The following is an 18860-nucleotide window of genomic DNA, read 5'->3' as shown; positions in this document are numbered from 1 at the left end:
GCTGGCGAGCTGCAACTAAGGAGCCCACCTGCCGCAACTAAGACCCCACACAACCTAATAAAAAAAACCAAAACACAAAAAAACACTAATTTGTTTTAAGGCTTGAGGTAAATCACCACTATTTTTAAAATAAGGACAGCTGATTCACACGGTTTATGTACATAACACAAATTTACACAGAAAGTGAGAGAAGCAAGATTTGAACCTGTACCTACAGAATCAGACATGTTCTTAAGCATGACTGGCCACTCAGGCAGTATATATTACAAAATATTACAACGAATACCAGGAGCTTAGAAAGAAATACTTAAAGGGAGATATAAGAACTCAGCTGTGTCACTATAATAGTGTGACTCAGCCACTCCTCCTGGAATTGGCTTTTGAGTCACCAGCCCTGTACATTCTGATTTAGGTCCTGTCTGGAGAAAGCTGTTCAGTGGATAAATAGGGGTCATTTTTTACAGTGTGAGTAGTGCAGGGGTAGGGTGGGTGGGTAAAGGAGTGTTGTGGAAATTGGGGAGTTCCAGAGTAAAAACTTAATAATTCTAGGAAATAACAGTGTATTCCATCCAAATCAAGACACCTGGTGAAGAAAGGTCAGGTATGAGGAAGGGCAAGAGTGGAGGGCAGGGAGTAACAAACATGTGGGTGCACAGCTTGTGTCTGCATATCTGTGGGTATACAACTGTACGAGGGTGACTAAAATACTGACCTCAGAAGAAAAGAAGACCTGGCAAGGAGCACAATGCTGTCCCATTTTTAACTAATGGAATTATATATAGACTATGGGGCAAAAATGGAAGAGATTTTAAAATGCAGAGAGTGTGATGTTGTAGGGAGAAAGCATGTTTACACCTACATCAATATGTGCTGTGAAATTTGTTAAACTGAGTATCTCATGCGTTCCATTTCCAGGCATGTATTCAACACACAATGATATTCCAGGATATGTGCAAGAATGGGAGAAAAATCATGAAATGGCCATCAAGAGTAGATGGATGTGTTTACTCTGTACACACACATGCAGGTACAATAAAATGTTATCAATGGTACAGCAAAATAGGGGGATCTTGATTTCAAAATGATGATCTCCTGGCTGGGTGGGCAGAGAGTTTGTTTGGAGATACCAAGATAGCAGGAGGTGTTTGCAAAGGTCTGAGAATTTTAAGATGTGATAATGTTAGTTTTAAAAAAAAACAAACAAAAAAAGAATTTTACTAAATAAAACACTAATTATATAAAATCTTTAAAAAAAAATCTAAGACTCTTCGTTTGATATTAAAAATAATAGTGTTCCTTTTCCTGGGGTCTCTAATTACTTGAACTCATATCCTGGATCTCTTAACACAATCTCTGCCATATAAAAGGCATGAGGAGTGATGTCAGCAAGATGGTAAGACCAATAAACTCAAGGCAATGATTACCCCATGGAGACACCCAGTTAACAACAATATACAACCAAAGGGGGGAAAAATCCTTTGGGAAAACTCTGGAAACCAGTAATATAGCTGCAGCACTCAAACAAATGACTACCCCCAAAACACTGAGCCAAAAAGTGTCAGAAAGATCATGACGATTTGCTTGCCTTTGACTCACTCACTCCCCAGCACACGGCTGTGAGACTGAACAGGAGAAAGCCTCCTAATACCCAGATCTGCCCTCAGGAGGAAATGCAGATCAAAACCACAGTGAGATATCACCTCACACCCCTTGGATGGGTTATCGTCAAAAAGACAAGAGATAACAAGTGTTGAGCAGAACGTGGAAAAAAGGGATCACTGCTGGGAAGAATGTAAACTTTCGCAGCCACTATGGAAAACGGTATATAATTTCCTCAAAATATTAAAAAGAACACCCTGCTATCATATAATGCAGCAATTCCACTGCTGGGTATATATCGAACAAAATAAAATCACTGTCTTAAAAAGATACCTGCACTCCCACATTCATTACAGCAGTATTCACTATAGCCAACATGTAGAAACAACCTAAGTGTCCAAGAGATGGATGGATAAAAAAAAATCTAGTAGACATACACAATGCAATACTATTTAGCCACAGAAAAGAAGGAAATTCTGCTATTTGTACCAACATGGATGGACATTGAGAGTATATGCTCAGTAAAATAAGTCACACGTAAAAACTAATACTGAATGATCTTACTTATAGGTGGAATATATATACATAGAAGAACAAAAAAGACCAAAGCTAGCAGAAGTAGAAAAAAGTAGATTAGAGATAAATGAAATAGAGAATAAAAACTACAGAAAACCACAACCACAACTGGGAGGAAGCTTCCCAAATTCCAGCTCCTTCCTTAGGAGGAAATGCAAATCAAAACCACAGTGAGCTATCACCTCACACCTGGTAGAATGACTATCATCAAAAGGTCAAGAGAGGGCTTCCCTGGTGGTGCAGTGGTTAAGAATCTGCCTGCCAATGCAGGGGACAGGGGTTCTAGCCCTGTCTGGGAGGATCCCACATGCCGCGGAGCAACTAAGCCCGTGAGCCACAACTACTGAGCATGCGCGTCTGGAGCCTGTGCTCCGCCACGGGAGAGGCCGCGACAGTGAGAGGCCCGCGCACTGCGATGAAGAGTGGCCCCCGCTCGCCGCAACTGGAGAAAGCCCTCGCACAGAAATGAGGACCCAATGCAGCCAAAAATAAATAAATTAATTAAAAAAAAAAAAAAAAGGTCAAGAGATAATAAGGGGAGGTGAGCATATGGAGAAAAGGGAACCCAGTGCAATGCTGGTGGGAATGTAAATTGGTGCAGCCACCATAGACAGGAGTATGGAGGGTTCCTCAAAATATTTAAAAAAACAAACAAAAAAAGAACTACTGAAACAGGAGGGAAGGAGGCAGGGCACAACCTTTGAAAGAATGACACAGCCCGAGGACATGACATAAACTGATTAGAACCAAATGGATCCAAGATGACGGACTTTTTCCACTAGACCTTGAGCCTCAGTATACGCTCACATCAGCAAGCTAAATGACATACCTACAGGCGCCATGACAGTTCCAACACAGACCATAAGGATCAAAAAGTGGGCGGTAGCCCAATTCCTGGAAATCTCCACCCCTTCCTAAAATAAATGGAATACTCCTCCCACTCATTAGCCTATGAAATTGCCCACTCCTATAAAAACTGACAACCCCATACTCTGGCGCTTTTCTCACCTTCTGAGATGGCCCACACTCTGTCTGTAGAGCGTGTTTCTCTCTAAATGAATCCACTTCTTACCAATCGCTTTGTTTCTCACTGAATTCTTTCTGCGATGAGACATCAAGAACCTGAGCTTCATTAAGTCCTGAAACCAGGTGTGTGATCTCAGTTGGAAGACTGTGGGTTTTGGCCGGGTTCGAGTCCCGGCTGCATGGGTTCAAGTCCCAATCTGAGGTGCATGATTTCACTCCCATAGGATATAGCAATCCCACTTCTGGATGCATACTGAAAGGAAATGAAATCACTACCTCAGATATCTGCCCCCCATGCTGTTGCAGCATGATTTACAATAGCCAAGACATGGAAATAACCTAAGTGTCCAACAGTATGTAAATGAATTTTAAAATGTTACACACACAATGGAATATTATTCAGCAATAAAAAAAATTAAGTAGTAAATCCTGCTATCTGTACCAGCATGGACAGACCTTCAGGGCATTATTCCAAGTGAAATAAGTCAGGAGAGAAACACAAATACAGTATGACCTCAATTATATCACACGTAGTGGAATTTTAAAACAAAAACAAAAGCCAAACGATTAGAAAAAGAGTAGAATAGTGGTTGCAGGGGCTGGGGATTGGCAGTTTCAGTTATAAGGTGAATAAGTTCAGGGGATCTAATACATAGCATGGTGACTGTTGTGAACAATACTGTAATTATATACTTGAATTTGATAAGACAGTAGATGTTAAATGTTCTCACCACACACATACACAAAATTGTAATTATGTAAATTGATGTATGTGTTAACTAAACTGTGGTAATTATTTAGCAATATATTATATGTATATCAAATCATCACTCTGTACACTTTAAATTTACACCATGTTATGTTTGATTATATGTCAACAGACCTGGGGAAAAAGAAAATACAAAGGAGTACACAAAAGAGATCCTGGTTTATCATGTGAATAAGAATTTCAAAAAAAAAAGCAGAGAGAGAGAAAGGAAGAAAAGATGGGGAAAAAAAAGATCTCAAAAGACCAAAATAGAGCCAAAGCTCCAGAAGGAAAGAAATAAGAGTAAGATTAGAGATAAAGGAACTAGAAAATTAAAAAACTACAATCACAAAACTAAAAGTTGGTTCTTTGAGAGACAAAATTTACACTCAGCAAGATTAAGAAAAAGTCAGAAGACTCATAGTTAAAATCAGAAATGAAAGAGGGAACATTACAACTGATGCTACAGAAATCAAAAGGATTATAAGAGAATAGTATAAGCAATTCTATGTGTAAATAAAGGGTGGCAAACCAAGGAGAAATGGCTAAATTTTCAGCAACACAACCTCTGAAGACTGAACAACACAGAAATACAAAAACTGAACAGACCTATACCTAGTAAGAAGATTGAATCACTAATCAAAAAGCATTCAACAAAGGAAAGCCAGATAGCTTCACTGCAGAATTCTATCCAACATTTAAAAACAATGAATGCCAATCTTCCTCAAACACTTCCAAAAAAACATGAAGTGGAGGAAATACTTCCAAACTCATTCTATGAGGCCAGAATTACTCTAATACTAAAACAAAGACACTGCTAGAAAACCACAGACCAATACCTCTGATGAATACTGATGCAAAAATCACAAATAAAACGATAGTAAACCAAATGCAACACCACATTAAAAGAATTATACACCACGACCAAGGGGGATATAGTTTTGGAATGCAAGGGTGGTTCAACATATAAAAACTTTTCCATGTAAACCTGCATATTAAAAGAGTAAAAGGAAAAAAAAAAAGCTACACAATCATCTCAATTGATGCAGGAAAACTATTTGAAAAAAGTTAACATGATAAAAAACACTCAATAAAGTGGAATACAGAACAGCTACCTCAACACAGGAAAGGACATGTATTAAATGGCCAAAACATCATACTCAATGTTGAAAGACTGAAAGCTTTTCCTTGAAGATCAGGAACAAGACAATGATACATGCTCTCACTATCTGTATAAAACATATTACTGAAAAAAAATTACTAGAAGTCCTAGCCAGAATAGGAAGAAAAAGAAATAAAAGGTATCCAGATAGAAAAAGGAAATAAAATTATCTGTTTCCAGCCGATACGATCAAATGTGGAGAAAGACCTGAGGATTCTGCAAAAATCCTGCTAGAACTAATGAATGAATTCAGAAAAGTTGCAAGATATATTATCAACATGTAAAAATCAAGTGTGTTTTTATACATTAACGATGAACAATCTGAAAGAAAAATGAGAAAACAATTCCACTGACAATAACATCAAAGAATAAAACACTTACGCATAACCTTAGCAAAGAAGAAGATTTGTACACTGTAAACTAAAAACATTGCTGAAAAATATTAGAAAAGATACAAATAAATGCAAAAATATTCCAAGTTCATGGACTGGAATACAATATTGTCAAGATGTCAATACTAGCCAAAATAATCAACATATTCAATGCAAATACCTAGCAAAATCCCAAGTGTTTCTTGGGATTTTAGATAATTTCATCCTAAGATGCATATAAAATAGATAATTTCGTCCTAAGATGCATATAAAATCTCAAGAGACAAAGAACAGCAAAAGCAAGCTTGAAGAGAATAAAGTTGGAGGTCTCCCACATCCTTATTTCAATACTTAACACAGGGCTTCCCTGGTGGCACAGTGGTTAAGAATCTGCCTGCCAATGCAGGGGACACAGGTTCGAGCCCTGGTCCGGGAAGATCCCACGTGCTGCAGAGCAACCAAGCCCATGCACCACAACTACTGAAGCCCACACGCCCTAGAGCCCGTGCTCTGCAACGGGAGAAGCCACTGCAATGAGAAGTCCGCACACTGCAACAAAGAGTAGCCCTTGCTCACTGCAACTAGAGAAAGCCCGCACACAGCAACAAAGACCCAACACAACCAAAAATAGACAAAAATAAAATAAATAAATTTATAAAAAAAAAATACTTAACACAAAGCTACACTCATCAAAACAGTGTGGTACTGGCATAAGCACAGAGAGACCAGTGGAACAGAATAGAGAAATAAATGTCAGAAAGAAACAACGTGTATATGGTCAAATGATGTTCCACAAGGGTGTCAAGATCAGTCAGTGGGGGAATGATAGTGTATTCCACAAAAGATGTTAAGAAAACTGAATATCCACATGCAGAAGAATGTAGCTGGACCACTGCCTTACACCACATACGTCTAAACATGAGCTCCAAAAGTATAAGACTCCTAGCAGAAAACAGGAGGAAACCTTCATGACACTGAATTCATCAATGATCTATCAGATATGACATCAAAGGCACAGGCAACAGAAGTGAAAACGGATAAACTGGACTGCATCAAAATTTACAATGTATTGTGCATTAAAGCACACTCGGTAGAGTGAAAAGACAACATACGGTATGGGAAGAATATCTGCAAATCATGTATCTGATAATAGGTTAATATTGGGAATATAGAAAGAATTCTAAAAGGGTCTGATCAGCAATTCCATCATGGGGGTAGGGGTGGATCCCCACACCAACAAGCAATGTTCAGGCATCAGCTGGGTGTCCTACAATTGAACTCAGTTGTGACACTATCTACCTGGAGATAGTCATATCCGACAGGTTAAGGGCTTGGTGTTATAAAACTGCCCCCTCCACCTCACACTTTAGATGCCAATCTCAAGTCCAGGATGTCACCAGGGCTTCTGACCAGCAGCCTACAGATCAGAGGTTCCAATAATTTATTTGTTAAGAATGTTTCATAGAACTCAGAGAAATATGTTACTTATTAGATCATCAGTTTATTATAAAGGATATAACTCAAGAACAGCCAGCTGGAAGAGATGCATAGGGCAAAGTATGGGGAAAGGGTTCGGGGTTTCCACGCCTTCCCCCAGACCACCATCCTCCCCAAATCTCCACCTGTTCATCAACCTGAAAGCTCTCAGAACCCTCTTTCTGGGTTTTTATGGAGGCTTCATTACACAGGCATGACTGATTAAATCAGTGGCTATTGGCAGGCAAACTCAACTTCTAGCCCCTCTCCCCAACCCCTCCAGTCAGGGGTGAGACTGAAAGTTCCAACCTTCTAATCACATGGCTGGTTCCCCTGGTGACAGCCCCCCATCTTGAGGGAATTTCCAAAGGTCACCTTATTACCATAAACTCAGTTGTGACTTAAGGCGATTTGTTATGAATAACAAGACACCCATTCTACCTTCATGGCTCTGAAGTAATTTCAGAAACTGAGGACAAGACACCTAATATTATAACAAAAGATGCTCCCATTGCTGTTATCACTCAGGAAATTCCAAGGGTTTGGGGAGCTCTGTGCCAGACATGGGGAAGAGGGTCCTCCTCAGAACTGAACCATGTTGGCACCCAAATCTCAGACTTCCAGCCTCCAGAACCGTGAGAAATAAATTTCTGTTGTTAACAAGCCACCCAGTCTATGGAACTTTGCTAGAGGAGCCAAAACCGACTAAGAGACCTATGATCTAGCAATTTCATTTCCCTGTATATGTAACAAAGAAATTGAAAGCAGGATCTGGAAGAGATATTTGCATACCCATGTTCACAGAAGCATTATGCACAATAGCTAAGAGGTGGAAGCAACCCAAGTGTCCACTGACAGATGAATGCACAAAAAGGTGATTATTCAGGCAAAACAACAAAAGACTCAGATCCCGTCATGTGCTACAACATGGATGAACCTTGAGGATGTTATGAAATAAGCCAGTCACAGAAAATACTATATGAGTCCACTTATGTGAGGTATCAAACACAGTCAACTTCGTGGAAACAGAAAGCAGAATGGTGTTTGCTAGGGGCGGCTGAGGGGGGATAATGGGGAGAAATCAAGTGAGTTTAAATACTCATGGTCATCAACTGAATCTATAGTCAAACAACAAGAAAAACGTGGTATATATTAACTCTTCTAAGCTCAAATGATGTAAAACATTATGAAAGTTATTTGACACAATAAAAAAAAGAACATGAGGTTGGGGGTGCTTCTACTGTTAATACTATGTATTAGTAGATACATAATTATTTCGAATCAATCAATAATATGCAATATGTCTAAAATTAATCAATTAGACTTCATAAATATCATCAGGAGAACAGAAGTAACCTTATGGAGAAAACAGGTGAATGGCCCTCATGGGGAAGGACTTGTATTAATGGGCGCTGTAGTAACAGCAGTTCCGTGCAGAAACATTTTCTGGCTGTGGCGTGGAGACCGATGGAGGAGACCCATGTGCACAGAGGTGGTGACCAGCACACACAGCAGATAAGCCAGAGGACAACAGCACAGCACCAGTAGGAGGGACATCGGGGACCAGGTGCACTTTATATGAAGCTAATGGAAAGGAAGACGGGGAACAAGACGGTCTTCCTGTGTTCACTCAAGAATGCAATTTCCAGAAGAGGGATTGGGAGTTTGGGATTAGCAGATGCAAACTATTACATGTATGTATGGATGAATCACTTTGCTGTACACCAGAAACTAACACAACATTGTAAATCAACTATACTCCAATATAAAATAAACTAAAAAAAAAAAGGAATGGAGTTTCCAGAACGTTAGAAGTTTTGCAGGAAATACAGGTGTCAGAAACAACAGTGGAGAAGTTCATAAAGTGCAAGAAATGGGCTAAATTTTCTATAAAACACAACGGCATATATAAGTATTAATTCAGTGTATCAACATGGACACAATGAACCTAGACAGGGAGCATGATTATTAGAATATCACAGTCATGCCCCAAAATAAAAACTCAGTGAAATTTATATAAAATTCAACAAATCATGTACAGAAAATTGAAAACATACAATAGGAAAAGCAATGAATTTTATATAACAAATTATGGCAAGGCAATCAAATGGTATTCCTGGGATTAAGAGAGTGACAATTAAAAATACATATATTCTCAAGATATTAAAAATCCCAACTTAAAAACTGTAATAAATTTAATATTTGGTACTCAGGTGAGAAGAAGTAGAAGGAATTAATAAGAATATGTTTTCAAAATATTCTGGACTAAGTGTAGGATTTAGGGAAACAGCTGCTGAGCCATACCCCCAACTCTAAAGGAGGAAATACTGTAAAATATAGAAAACAATATCCACTCCCTAATCCCCCCCTCCCACACATTGCAAATATGAAACAAAGAACACAAAGAGTAGCAGCGGCTCAAACACAACAAATTACGGTACTTCACTGAAGGCATCATTCAGCTTCATAAGTTCCCTCACTAAGTTGCTTGAAAATAATGTGTCGAGGTAGAATGAACAATGGCACACACAGAGGATAGAAAATGTGGTATGGACAACAGTTTAGTCAACAGCCTCAGAGATATGAGGATATGATCTTCATAACAAATGTTGTTCCCAGCAGAAATTCGTATTATTTATTGTGGCACAAAGGGGATGGTCATTAGCATATGTGAACACCACTGTCACAGTGTCCTTGAGAGGTGCTTTCATGACACTCCTCCAAACTGGAAAGATTACTGAAACACTTATCAGTCAGGCTCTCCTGATACTTTCCATCTCAGTATCCTGGGACATGCTGACCACTCTACTGAGTAGCTTCAAGTGGTGCTTCTTATGTAGCAGGATAACGTCACAAGATATAAGTGACAGTATTCTCCATCAAGAATTTTGTCACCAAGGAAACCCACTCCATAGGAGAGTCCACCAAAAATCGCCCGTTACTTAAAGGTGGATGATCACGGCAAAAAAATAGGATAAAATTTCAGACCCTAGGACTGTGTATTTCAGAAGCAAGTTTCAGGGGCAAATTCATGCAAACTTAAGAGAATATGAAATCTGGAAGAGTCTCCATTACCCAACTAGATAGAGTAGTGCAAAAGGCAGGAAAATACAAGATGTGGGGTCAGATATTGTAGGATCTTGAGATGGGACCATGTGCTCTATCCACAGATGCCAAGCTAAGAGCCTGACAGACTGGCATATGCTCCTCATGTAGGACTGGGGATTAAAAAGAAGATCTCTCTGTCCACCGTCTTTACAGTTTTCCTAAGTAACAATCACAGATGATCCAACCCACCTCCCATTACACACCCTCAAGCTGTGTGACAAAAATAGAACAGGAGGAAGGGTGGAGGGATTTGAACAGGCAGACGGGGCTTGAGACAGCCCCATGCAGGTTCTGGGTGACAGATGGAATCAAAGAGCAGCCAGTGTTTTCTCATCTCCTGATTAGGTCTCCCAAGTACAGCAAATGGAGATGGAACTGGGAAAGGTCCAGGGGTTAGGACTGTGGAGGGGTCACCTCCGATCAACATGGACTAAGAACTAAGCATCTGATGGAATCAAGAACAGAATGAGAGACCAAGGGGAAAAGAGACCCCTTTCAAACATCCCGTCCCATGCTCCTCAAGGTCAAGGAACCAAAGAGTTCACAGGAGCCAGATGACGGAGTGCAGATCATGATAAAAACTCTGCCTTTGTCTGTTTTGGAGCTGCAGCACCCCTGAAGGGTGAAAAGACACATTTTACATGCTGAAGGACAGAGTGATAAGTTAGGGAGGAGAAAAATTTCCTCTGAGAGTTCACAAGAAATAAACTTCTGTTTTCCCATAGAACTCTCCCACTTAAGAAAAGTTTCCCAAACACTATTAATGGTGAGGTTTCCTCTCTGCTCTTCTGAGCTCCGACCTGTGTTGGCACCTTTGATACGTTCCCATTCATTTGATTTTTTGCTATTTTTCACTTCACTCTCCAGAGCCCAGAGCTCTTTCCCTTGCTCCAAAATGGAGATAATATTCACAACAGAAACAGAAATTCGTACTCATAAAAAGAAAGGAACATGGTGTACTGTGGCGTTTCCAGAATCCCAGTTCCTTGTTCAGCTGAGGAGTGAGGACATTACAGATGGGTCTGGAGAAACATTTCACAAATTCATCCACTGCCTCCTTCTGAATACACAGGGAACAGTATAATATGCAGACATCTAGCTCTTTTCCTAGAACTACTGAATCAAAAGCACAGGGGTAGAAAACAAGAAATCTGATATATTAAGAGTTTGCCATTGGGCTTTGTAAATACTGAAGCTCTGGAACAACTCCTAGTATATCATGAAATGGGCAGATTCCTGAAGAAAGGCAATTTTAAACTCCTGATGTCGAATCATAAAGCTTTTCACGTCTGAGTCAACAGGGCTTTCAGGTCAGTTAAGCACAACAGGGCCTCCCAAGAGGCACACAAGGGAAAATGCAAATATACGCAAGGGCAGATCCCAACTTCTAGAGGGAAGTTATCCTCACCCAGGGAGAGCAGGTTCCTGTAGGTCTCCAGCATCACGTCCCTGTACAAGGCCCTCTGACCAGGGTCCAGGCATTCCCACTCCTCCTGAGAGAACGTGATGGCCACATCCTCCAAGGTCAACTGTCCCTGAAATGAAAGATACATCTCACCAAGGGGCCACGAGGAGAGTTCTTACTGTCACATAAAAGGAGAAGAGAGAGGGTCAACTGGGTTGAAGAGTGAGTTCTGACAGATTTTGAGCAAGTTATATGCCTGAAATTTTAGTTTCTTTGCTTCCATAAAAGATTACGATATGCTCCGAGTCAGTGTGGATTACTGGTTTTTGTGGATGATACATGAAATATACAAGTAAAAACGCAACACAGGTTGTCTACACAGGAGTGTCAGATGTTACGTTCTACACATTGCGGGTATTCGGTACGCAGATGAGCTAGGACATGCGTGGCGTCTTCAGAGGCGACTCCACAGTGGCTTTACTGGGAGATCAGGATCTTAAAATTGTGATGCGGGTAACAAGAACAATGACGAAACGCGTGCGAACACTTCCTGTGTGCTAAGCATCACGCTTGAGACTTTACATATGTTAACCTGTTATCGACATAACAGCTCATTAGAGAAAGACCTGTCCCCACTTTACAGAGGAGAAAACTGTGTCACAGCCACTCTAAGAAACTCGCCTCAGAGCAAATAGCTAGGAAATGACACAGCGAGCACCTGAACTCAGGTGGTCGGCCCCTAATCAAACCTAAACAAATAGTTAAGTACAGCATGAAAAGTACCCTGACAGAGGGTTCCCTGAAAAATCCTAAAATGAGTACAAGGTGAAAAATGTGCAAATGCATAAAAAGTCATATATAAATACATACATGTCTACACATAATGTTACCATTTTTGCTATTTAAATTATTAATGGGATAGTGTAAAAGAGAAGTACCATGTAATTTCAACTGCTAAAAAAATATAAAACTTATTTATAAAATGATATTTTATAAAAGCCATGGACTTGCACATCCATGCACTAATGCACACACATGTAGACACACCACTCACTAAAATGAGAGCAGCTGTCTCAACGTATTTTGGATGATTTTTTAAATTATCATTTTGATCAATGTATTTCAACATCTCTGGGACAATGAAAATGTACTAAGTGTACTTAATTTAGTTTGTCAACATTATTCTATAGTAGGTTAGTAAAAAACAGGTACAAACATGAAGAAATATATAATGCTTTAATGTCTATAAAATACATTACTCAAAAATACAAATATAATTTTATCCATTTAAATTTAGATATATAGTTATTAAAAAAAAGCCAAACTGAGTTTATTTGTTTATTCCACTAATAAAATATTGATTCAAAATTGGAAGGGTTATTAGTGGTGTACATTAATTTAACAGATTAAGGAAAGAAATTATCAAAATAGTAGAGTTGAAAAATTCTTGGAAAATTAAAAATCATGACAAAAAGAATACTAAAAAAAAAAAAAAAAAAAAACTTTTATTGAGCAAGAACATACTGAAGCATCACAGAAGATTGGCAAGTCCGAAGAAGGGCATTTCAGGAAGGACAGACAGAAGAAACAACTGAGAATATGACTTTACCTGAGAAAGAGCCATTCCTGACTCCTTTTCTTTCCTCTTCCTCCTCTGCCGGGCTTCTTCCTCAGACAACATGAGTCTTTAGAGGTCGATCTTGAAAGTGGAAAACAGGCTGTTTAATGCTTAGAATCAACACACCCCCTTCCTGAGTCACCACCACACACACAGGGAAGACCTCAGCACGTGGAACAGACAGTCCCCTGCTGCCCACTGTCCCAGGAGGGGCTCAGGACAGTAAACTCCCACACAGAGACCAACAAGGGAGCTTCCCCACACTTTCCTTCAGACCACTCTCCCCTCCTGGTGAGGCCCTCACGTACACAGCAGCAGCAGCGGGCACCTCAGCTGGACCCGACGACCCCCTGCAGGTCACAGACCAGCCCTGATCCACCCCCACGCAGAGCAGAGCCCCTCAGCCTCAGCCCAGATCCCAGCCCTCAGGAACGGGGGGACCCAGAGTCACGATGCTCAGTGATGGATACAGATTGGAATCACCTGGGGCACCTTAAATATGATTGAGGTTGGGCCCTACACTGACTACATGAAGAGGAATCCCTGGTCAGAGGGTACAAAACACGTCTATGCAAAATGCCTCATCGATCTAATGGGAAGCCTGGGTTGAGCAGTGCTCAGAGGAGGCAAGCCCAGCACAGCCCCCACTTGCTTTTTCTTTTCCAGCTTAACTGAGGTATAACTGACGAATTAAAAAGGTGTAAATATAAGGTGTACGATGTGATCATTTGACAGACACATACACTGTGAAATAATTACCACAATCAAGTAATTACACTTCCATCAACTCACAATTACCATTGTGTGACCGTGTGGTGAGAACACGTAACACTTACTCTCTCTGCAAAATTCAAGCATATAGGAGTACACTACAGTTAACCACAGTCAGCATGCTGCACACTAGCTCCCCAGAACTTACTCATTTTACAACTGAAAGTTTACCCCTTTGACCAAAATCTCCCCATTTTCGCCAACTCCCAGACCTTGGTAACCACCATTCTACTCTCTGGTTCTATGAGTTTACCTTTTTCAGTTTCCACACATAAGCGAGATCAGACAGTATGTCTTTCTAGGTCTGGCTTAGTTTACGTGGCAGAATGTTCTCCATGTTCATCCACAGTGTCGTAAATGGCACGATCCTTCATTTTTACGGCTGAATAGTAATAGTTCATGGTATACATATATAACGCATTTATCTGTCACCAGACCTTCGTGTTGTTCCTACACCTCAGCTGCCATGGCTAATGCAGGGATGCCCACAGGAGCGCAGCCATCTCCTTCCAAATACTGACTCTGTCTCCTTTGCGTCAACAGCCAGAATGGGCTTGCCAGGCGGTCTGCCTGACCTATTTTCCATCTTTGAAGAAACCTCCACACTGAGTTCCACAACTGCTGTACCATTTACATTCCCACCAACAGTGTAGGAGGGTTCCCTTTTATCCCCACCCTTGCCAGTACTTGTTATCTCTTATCTATTGGCTAATAGCCATTCTGAAAGGTGTGACACCTCCTTGTGGGTCTGCTCTCCCCTGAGGCCTGGTTCTCACCAGGACTCAGCCAGTGGAAGGGGAAGCAGCAGAAGGAAACGTGCAGAGCAGGCGTTATGGACCAGAGGTGGGGGGGAGGGTGTGGCTGGCATGTTAAATGGGAGGGGGGTGGTCAGAGAAGGCTCCACTCAGACGCTGACATCAGACCAAAGACCTGGGGGAGGAAGCGTGTTTGCCACCTGGATCTGAGGGACAGCCCCTGTGAGGGCCCTGGGACTGTAGTAACCTTGACCCCAGGAAAAGGAAGGAGCCTTGGGTGGCTGGAGCAGGGTGAGGAGGAGACGGCAGGAGGGGAGGTCAGAGAGGCACTAGGGGAAGCTGATGAGGAAGGGCCTTGGTCTCCAAACATTTTTCTTCCATAAGAAAAAAAGAATTTTAGCAACCACATATTCCATCATTCATTTTAAGTAAACATCTAATATATTTGTATCTTACATTTTAGAACAATTACACATAATGTAGTGTTTTATGTATTTTATATACATACCAAAATGTTCATCAGAGCCCCAGGAAGGATGGTGTCGCCCTTAAGCAAGATGTGTTAGATGGCAGGGGGAACATGGCCAGGGATCTCAAGGAGTCAGTTTTGGACAAATTAAGGCGGAGATGCCTGTTAGATGTCCCAGCAGAGATGTCGAGGAGACAGCTGGACACAGGATTCCAGACTCTAAGGGAGAGATGTGGGCTTGAGACGGCAAACTGGGAGACGAGCAGGTGGTGTTGAAAACTCATGAGAAGAAATGATGAGGAAAGGCAGCGGATGCAGACAAGAGAAGAGGTTCAACGACTAAAACTTTTGGATGCTCCCACGTTCAGAAACCAGGGTGTTCAGAAAAATTCATCAGAGGACAGCGAGAAGGGAACAGGGAAGTGAGAAGAAAATTGAAGCAAACAGACTTTTAAAGGTTAAATCAGTCTTTCAAGAAAATCAGTCTTTCAAGGAAGGAGTGATCGAGTGCGCAACACGCTGCCCATACGACAAGCAAGATGAGAAGAGGAAATAAATGACTGGATTGAGAGATGAGGAGGTCATTGGTGACTCTGGAAAAGAAAGTATCAGTCGCTGGTGGATGTGAAAGCTTGATTGGGTGGGGTTCACAGGGGAACTAGAGGCAAGAATTGAAGACAAAGAACATAAACAAGTTTGTAGTACACTGTGATCTGAAATGGAGCATAGAAAAAAAGGTACTTAGTAGTGGGGACAATGTAGTTAATTAAGAATGCTTTGGGGGCTTCCCTGGTGGCGCAGTGGTTGAGAGTCTGCCTGCCAATGCAGGGGACACGGGTTCGAGCCCTGGTCTGGGAAGATCCCACATGCCGCGGAGCAACTGGGCCCGTGAGCCACAACTACTGAGCCTGAGCGTCTGGAGCCTCTGCTCCGCAACAAGAGAGGCCGCGATAGTGAGAGGCCCGCGCACCGCGATGAAGAGTGGCCCCCGCTTGCCGCAACTAGAGAAAGCCCTCACACAGAAACGAAGACCCAACACAGCCCAAAATAAATAAATAAATAATCCCATTTTTAAAAAAAATTAAAAAAATAAAGATGGTAGAGTGCATAAAAAGGTTTTGGCGTGTGTGTGTGTGCGCGTGTGTGTGTGTTGGTCTTCGTGTGTAAGGTAGGCAACACCACCATTTGTGTATGCTGATGAAAATAAACCCCTAAAAGTCAAATACATGATGCAGTGGAGGAAGGATGGCACGCCGTCCTGACACAGTGAAGTTGGCAACAAGGGCACAATCGCAGCGTCAGCCGCAGCCAGGAGCAGGGACAGACTTCACAGTCGATACTGAGGAGAGAACACAGGCCCTGAGGCAGATGGGTGAGCCAGTTAGAGGAGGTCTCTTCCCTTCGCTCCAGGGGCTCCATGAAGAAGAAACAGGGTCTCAGAGAGGAAAGATGGGAGAGGATGAACTGGGCTGATGAGGGCCTGTAAAGGAAAGGTATGCAGCAGACACAGGGAACGTGAGGGGACAGAGCCGGGAACCTGAAGTGAGACCGGTCAGTCTGGGGGTGTGCTTTTCTCCAGCGGTGACGAGCCCCACAGGGACAGCAGAGGAGGCACAGCTGGGTGTGATGGGGATGCCAGGAGGGCAAGGAAGTGGAGGGTCACAGGAGAATGAGTGCACCCGTCCTTTGCTTTGGGGCATCTGACTTGCACGGCTGTGAGTAAGTGACAGGGTGTGCTTGGCTCCATGACGGAAAAACCACCCGGATAAGGCAGGGGAGTGTATTCCACCGGCTTATCATTTTACCCCTGATGCAGACAAGACAAGCCCGGACTACAGTACATACTCCGTATGTAGTCAGCAAATTAATGAGAAGAACACAGAGTGAAACTCGTACACCCTGCGCCATGGTCTTCACTTTGGGGGACGGATGTGTGCAGGGGGCCTTTGCCCTGGAAAGAGTGAGGAAGGAGCTGACCAGGAACAGCACAGGCGGGTCTAGCCAAGGGTCCTCCATCCAGACAAAGCCCCTTACCCTTAACAAGCGCGAAGGGCAAGTGTAAGTTCAACCGGGACCGCAGTGAGCTCGACCAAGGGGTAGGTGCCTAAGGCTGAGCAAGACCCAGTTCGGAAATAAAAGAGCCTAAAATCAGCAGAAAAAGGAGAGGCCTCCCGGCTGCCTAGACCCCTCGATGGAGAAAAGGTCTCGGTGTCTAGGATTTCTCACTCTGCAGTGACATTGGCTTAAAAAAAAAATCACAACCTGGGACTTCCCTGGCGGCCCAGTGGTTAAGACTCTGTGCTTCCAACGCAGGGGGCGCAGGTTCGATCCCTGGTCAGGGAAGTAAGATCCCATATGCTGCGGTGGGGCCGGGGAGTGGGAGGGTCACAGCCTGAAATCCTGACTTGATGGGGTGGTTGGGATTGTGCAAACAGCAAAAGCACAGCAGGAAGTGGGTGTCTGAACAGAACAGCAGAGGGGAAGCTGGAAGACCTGAGGGAGGCAAGGCACAAAGAGAGAAAACACTTCTCTTCCTCAAGTCACCTATCTGGGAAACCACCATCACTGACATTCTAGCGAACACAACAGAGAAACGTGTATGAAGGGTGAGTGTGTGCTGGGTAGGAACGCAAGTTCCTTTCTGTCGTCTGACCCCATCAGCTCAGCCCATTCTACACTCTACTAACTGCTGAGCCCCAGATCCACTGGTGAGTGTGAACAGAGCTTTTCCTTCATCCCACTCCTGAGTTTTCCCGCAAGTGCCAGGGCTGTAACTCCCCAGATGAGGCTCCCCTTCCTGTCTCCAAATGCCCTGCTCAGCCCACAGCAGCCCTTCGCATTGGTTCCGCATTTAGTTTAAAACATCTTGCTCCTCTGCTCCCCAGCTGCCCAGTGACTGTTGTGTGTGTGTGTGTGTCTGTGTGTGGTGTTTTGGGACAGATGTGCAGAGGACAGTAGAGAACCCACCACTGGCCTGGCAGGAAGAAAGCAGAAGCTGCCTTTTCCCAACAATGAGCCTCTGTACTTCAATTCACCTTGGTGTTGACTGCCCCCGATTCCTGGAACAATCTTTCCCCGAGTCATAGGGCGTTATGGCCCCTCTCAAGTTGTGCCCATAGACACATCCCCCACAGGTCCTCCCTATGAACCCTTTCTGCCATCTGCAGCTTAAGACCCAATGTTTCCCTTCTGGAGTCATACAGACTTCACGAAGTCTCATGCGGCCCAAGACACTCCCAAGACACTCCATAATGATCCCTTATCCTACTATGAAACCCCACAAAACATTCCAAACCCTAATAACGCATGCATTTAGATGGAACAGTACACATGAGGACCCTCGAGGACCCACTAGACTGAAGACACCATCTTTTCATTCAGTGACCTCAGCACAAACTGTCATCTCCAAAAACTACTACTAAGAGAGGCGTCTCCAGTGATGCACATGTCCCAACAAGACCCCAACATCTTTGAAGAAAACACTCCAAGTTCTCTTTCGTATCTTCCAAAATGCTACTGGAACTTTCTTCACCTGCAACTCAAAATATCTCAGAACACAAAAGGTAACCCACAAAACGATCTCTGAAGGTTTTCCCTGTAATTACTGTATGGGATGCATGATGATTCTTGCCTTCCCAAAAGATCCCACAGACGTCACTGAGTGGCGTGGATTCTGTGGGACACCCTCTAGGCACCCGTTAGGACCAACACACCATCCTCCTGCACACAGAGCTCCCTGTGGGCTCGGCTCAGCCCTTGATTCTAACAAGACCGCA

The 18860-nt window shown here is 42.7% G+C and overlaps 3 protein-coding genes across 6 annotated transcripts in view; 2 read left to right on the top strand and 1 right to left on the bottom strand.

Annotated features, from left to right (window-relative positions):
• The window catches only part of LOC309648210 (zinc finger protein 677-like), a 205574-nt gene that overhangs the window by 59832 nt on the left and 126882 nt on the right, over positions 1-18860 (top strand). The window lies entirely within an intron of this gene.
• LOC309648115 (zinc finger protein 525-like) overlaps positions 1-18860 on the top strand; it is a 219054-nt gene that overhangs the window by 124512 nt on the left and 75682 nt on the right. The gene's annotated exons all lie outside the window — the stretch shown is intronic.
• The window catches only part of LOC309648142 (uncharacterized protein), a 28342-nt gene that overhangs the window by 6794 nt on the left and 2688 nt on the right, over positions 1-18860 (bottom strand). For 3 of the 4 annotated variants that reach the window (XM_082436412.1, XM_082436413.1, XM_082436410.1), the window contains exons 2-3: positions 13081-13170; positions 11475-11601 (exon numbers count right to left, since the gene is read on the bottom strand). In XM_082436412.1, coding sequence (XP_082292538.1) covers positions 11475-11601; positions 13081-13152 — 199 coding nt within the window. In that variant the 5' untranslated portion in view covers positions 13153-13170. Of the gene's footprint in view, positions 1-11474; positions 11602-13080; positions 13171-15123; positions 15304-18860 lie in introns of all 4 variants that reach the window. The other variant, XM_082436411.1, reaches the window with a different exon arrangement.

The sequence above is a fragment of the Balaenoptera physalus genome, assembly GCF_965194825.1.
Source record: "Balaenoptera physalus genome assembly, chromosome: 19".
Lineage (NCBI taxonomy): Eukaryota > Metazoa > Chordata > Mammalia > Artiodactyla > Balaenopteridae > Balaenoptera > Balaenoptera physalus.
Note: the sequence above shows the minus strand (reverse complement) of the source record. Positions and strands in the feature narration are given on the sequence as shown.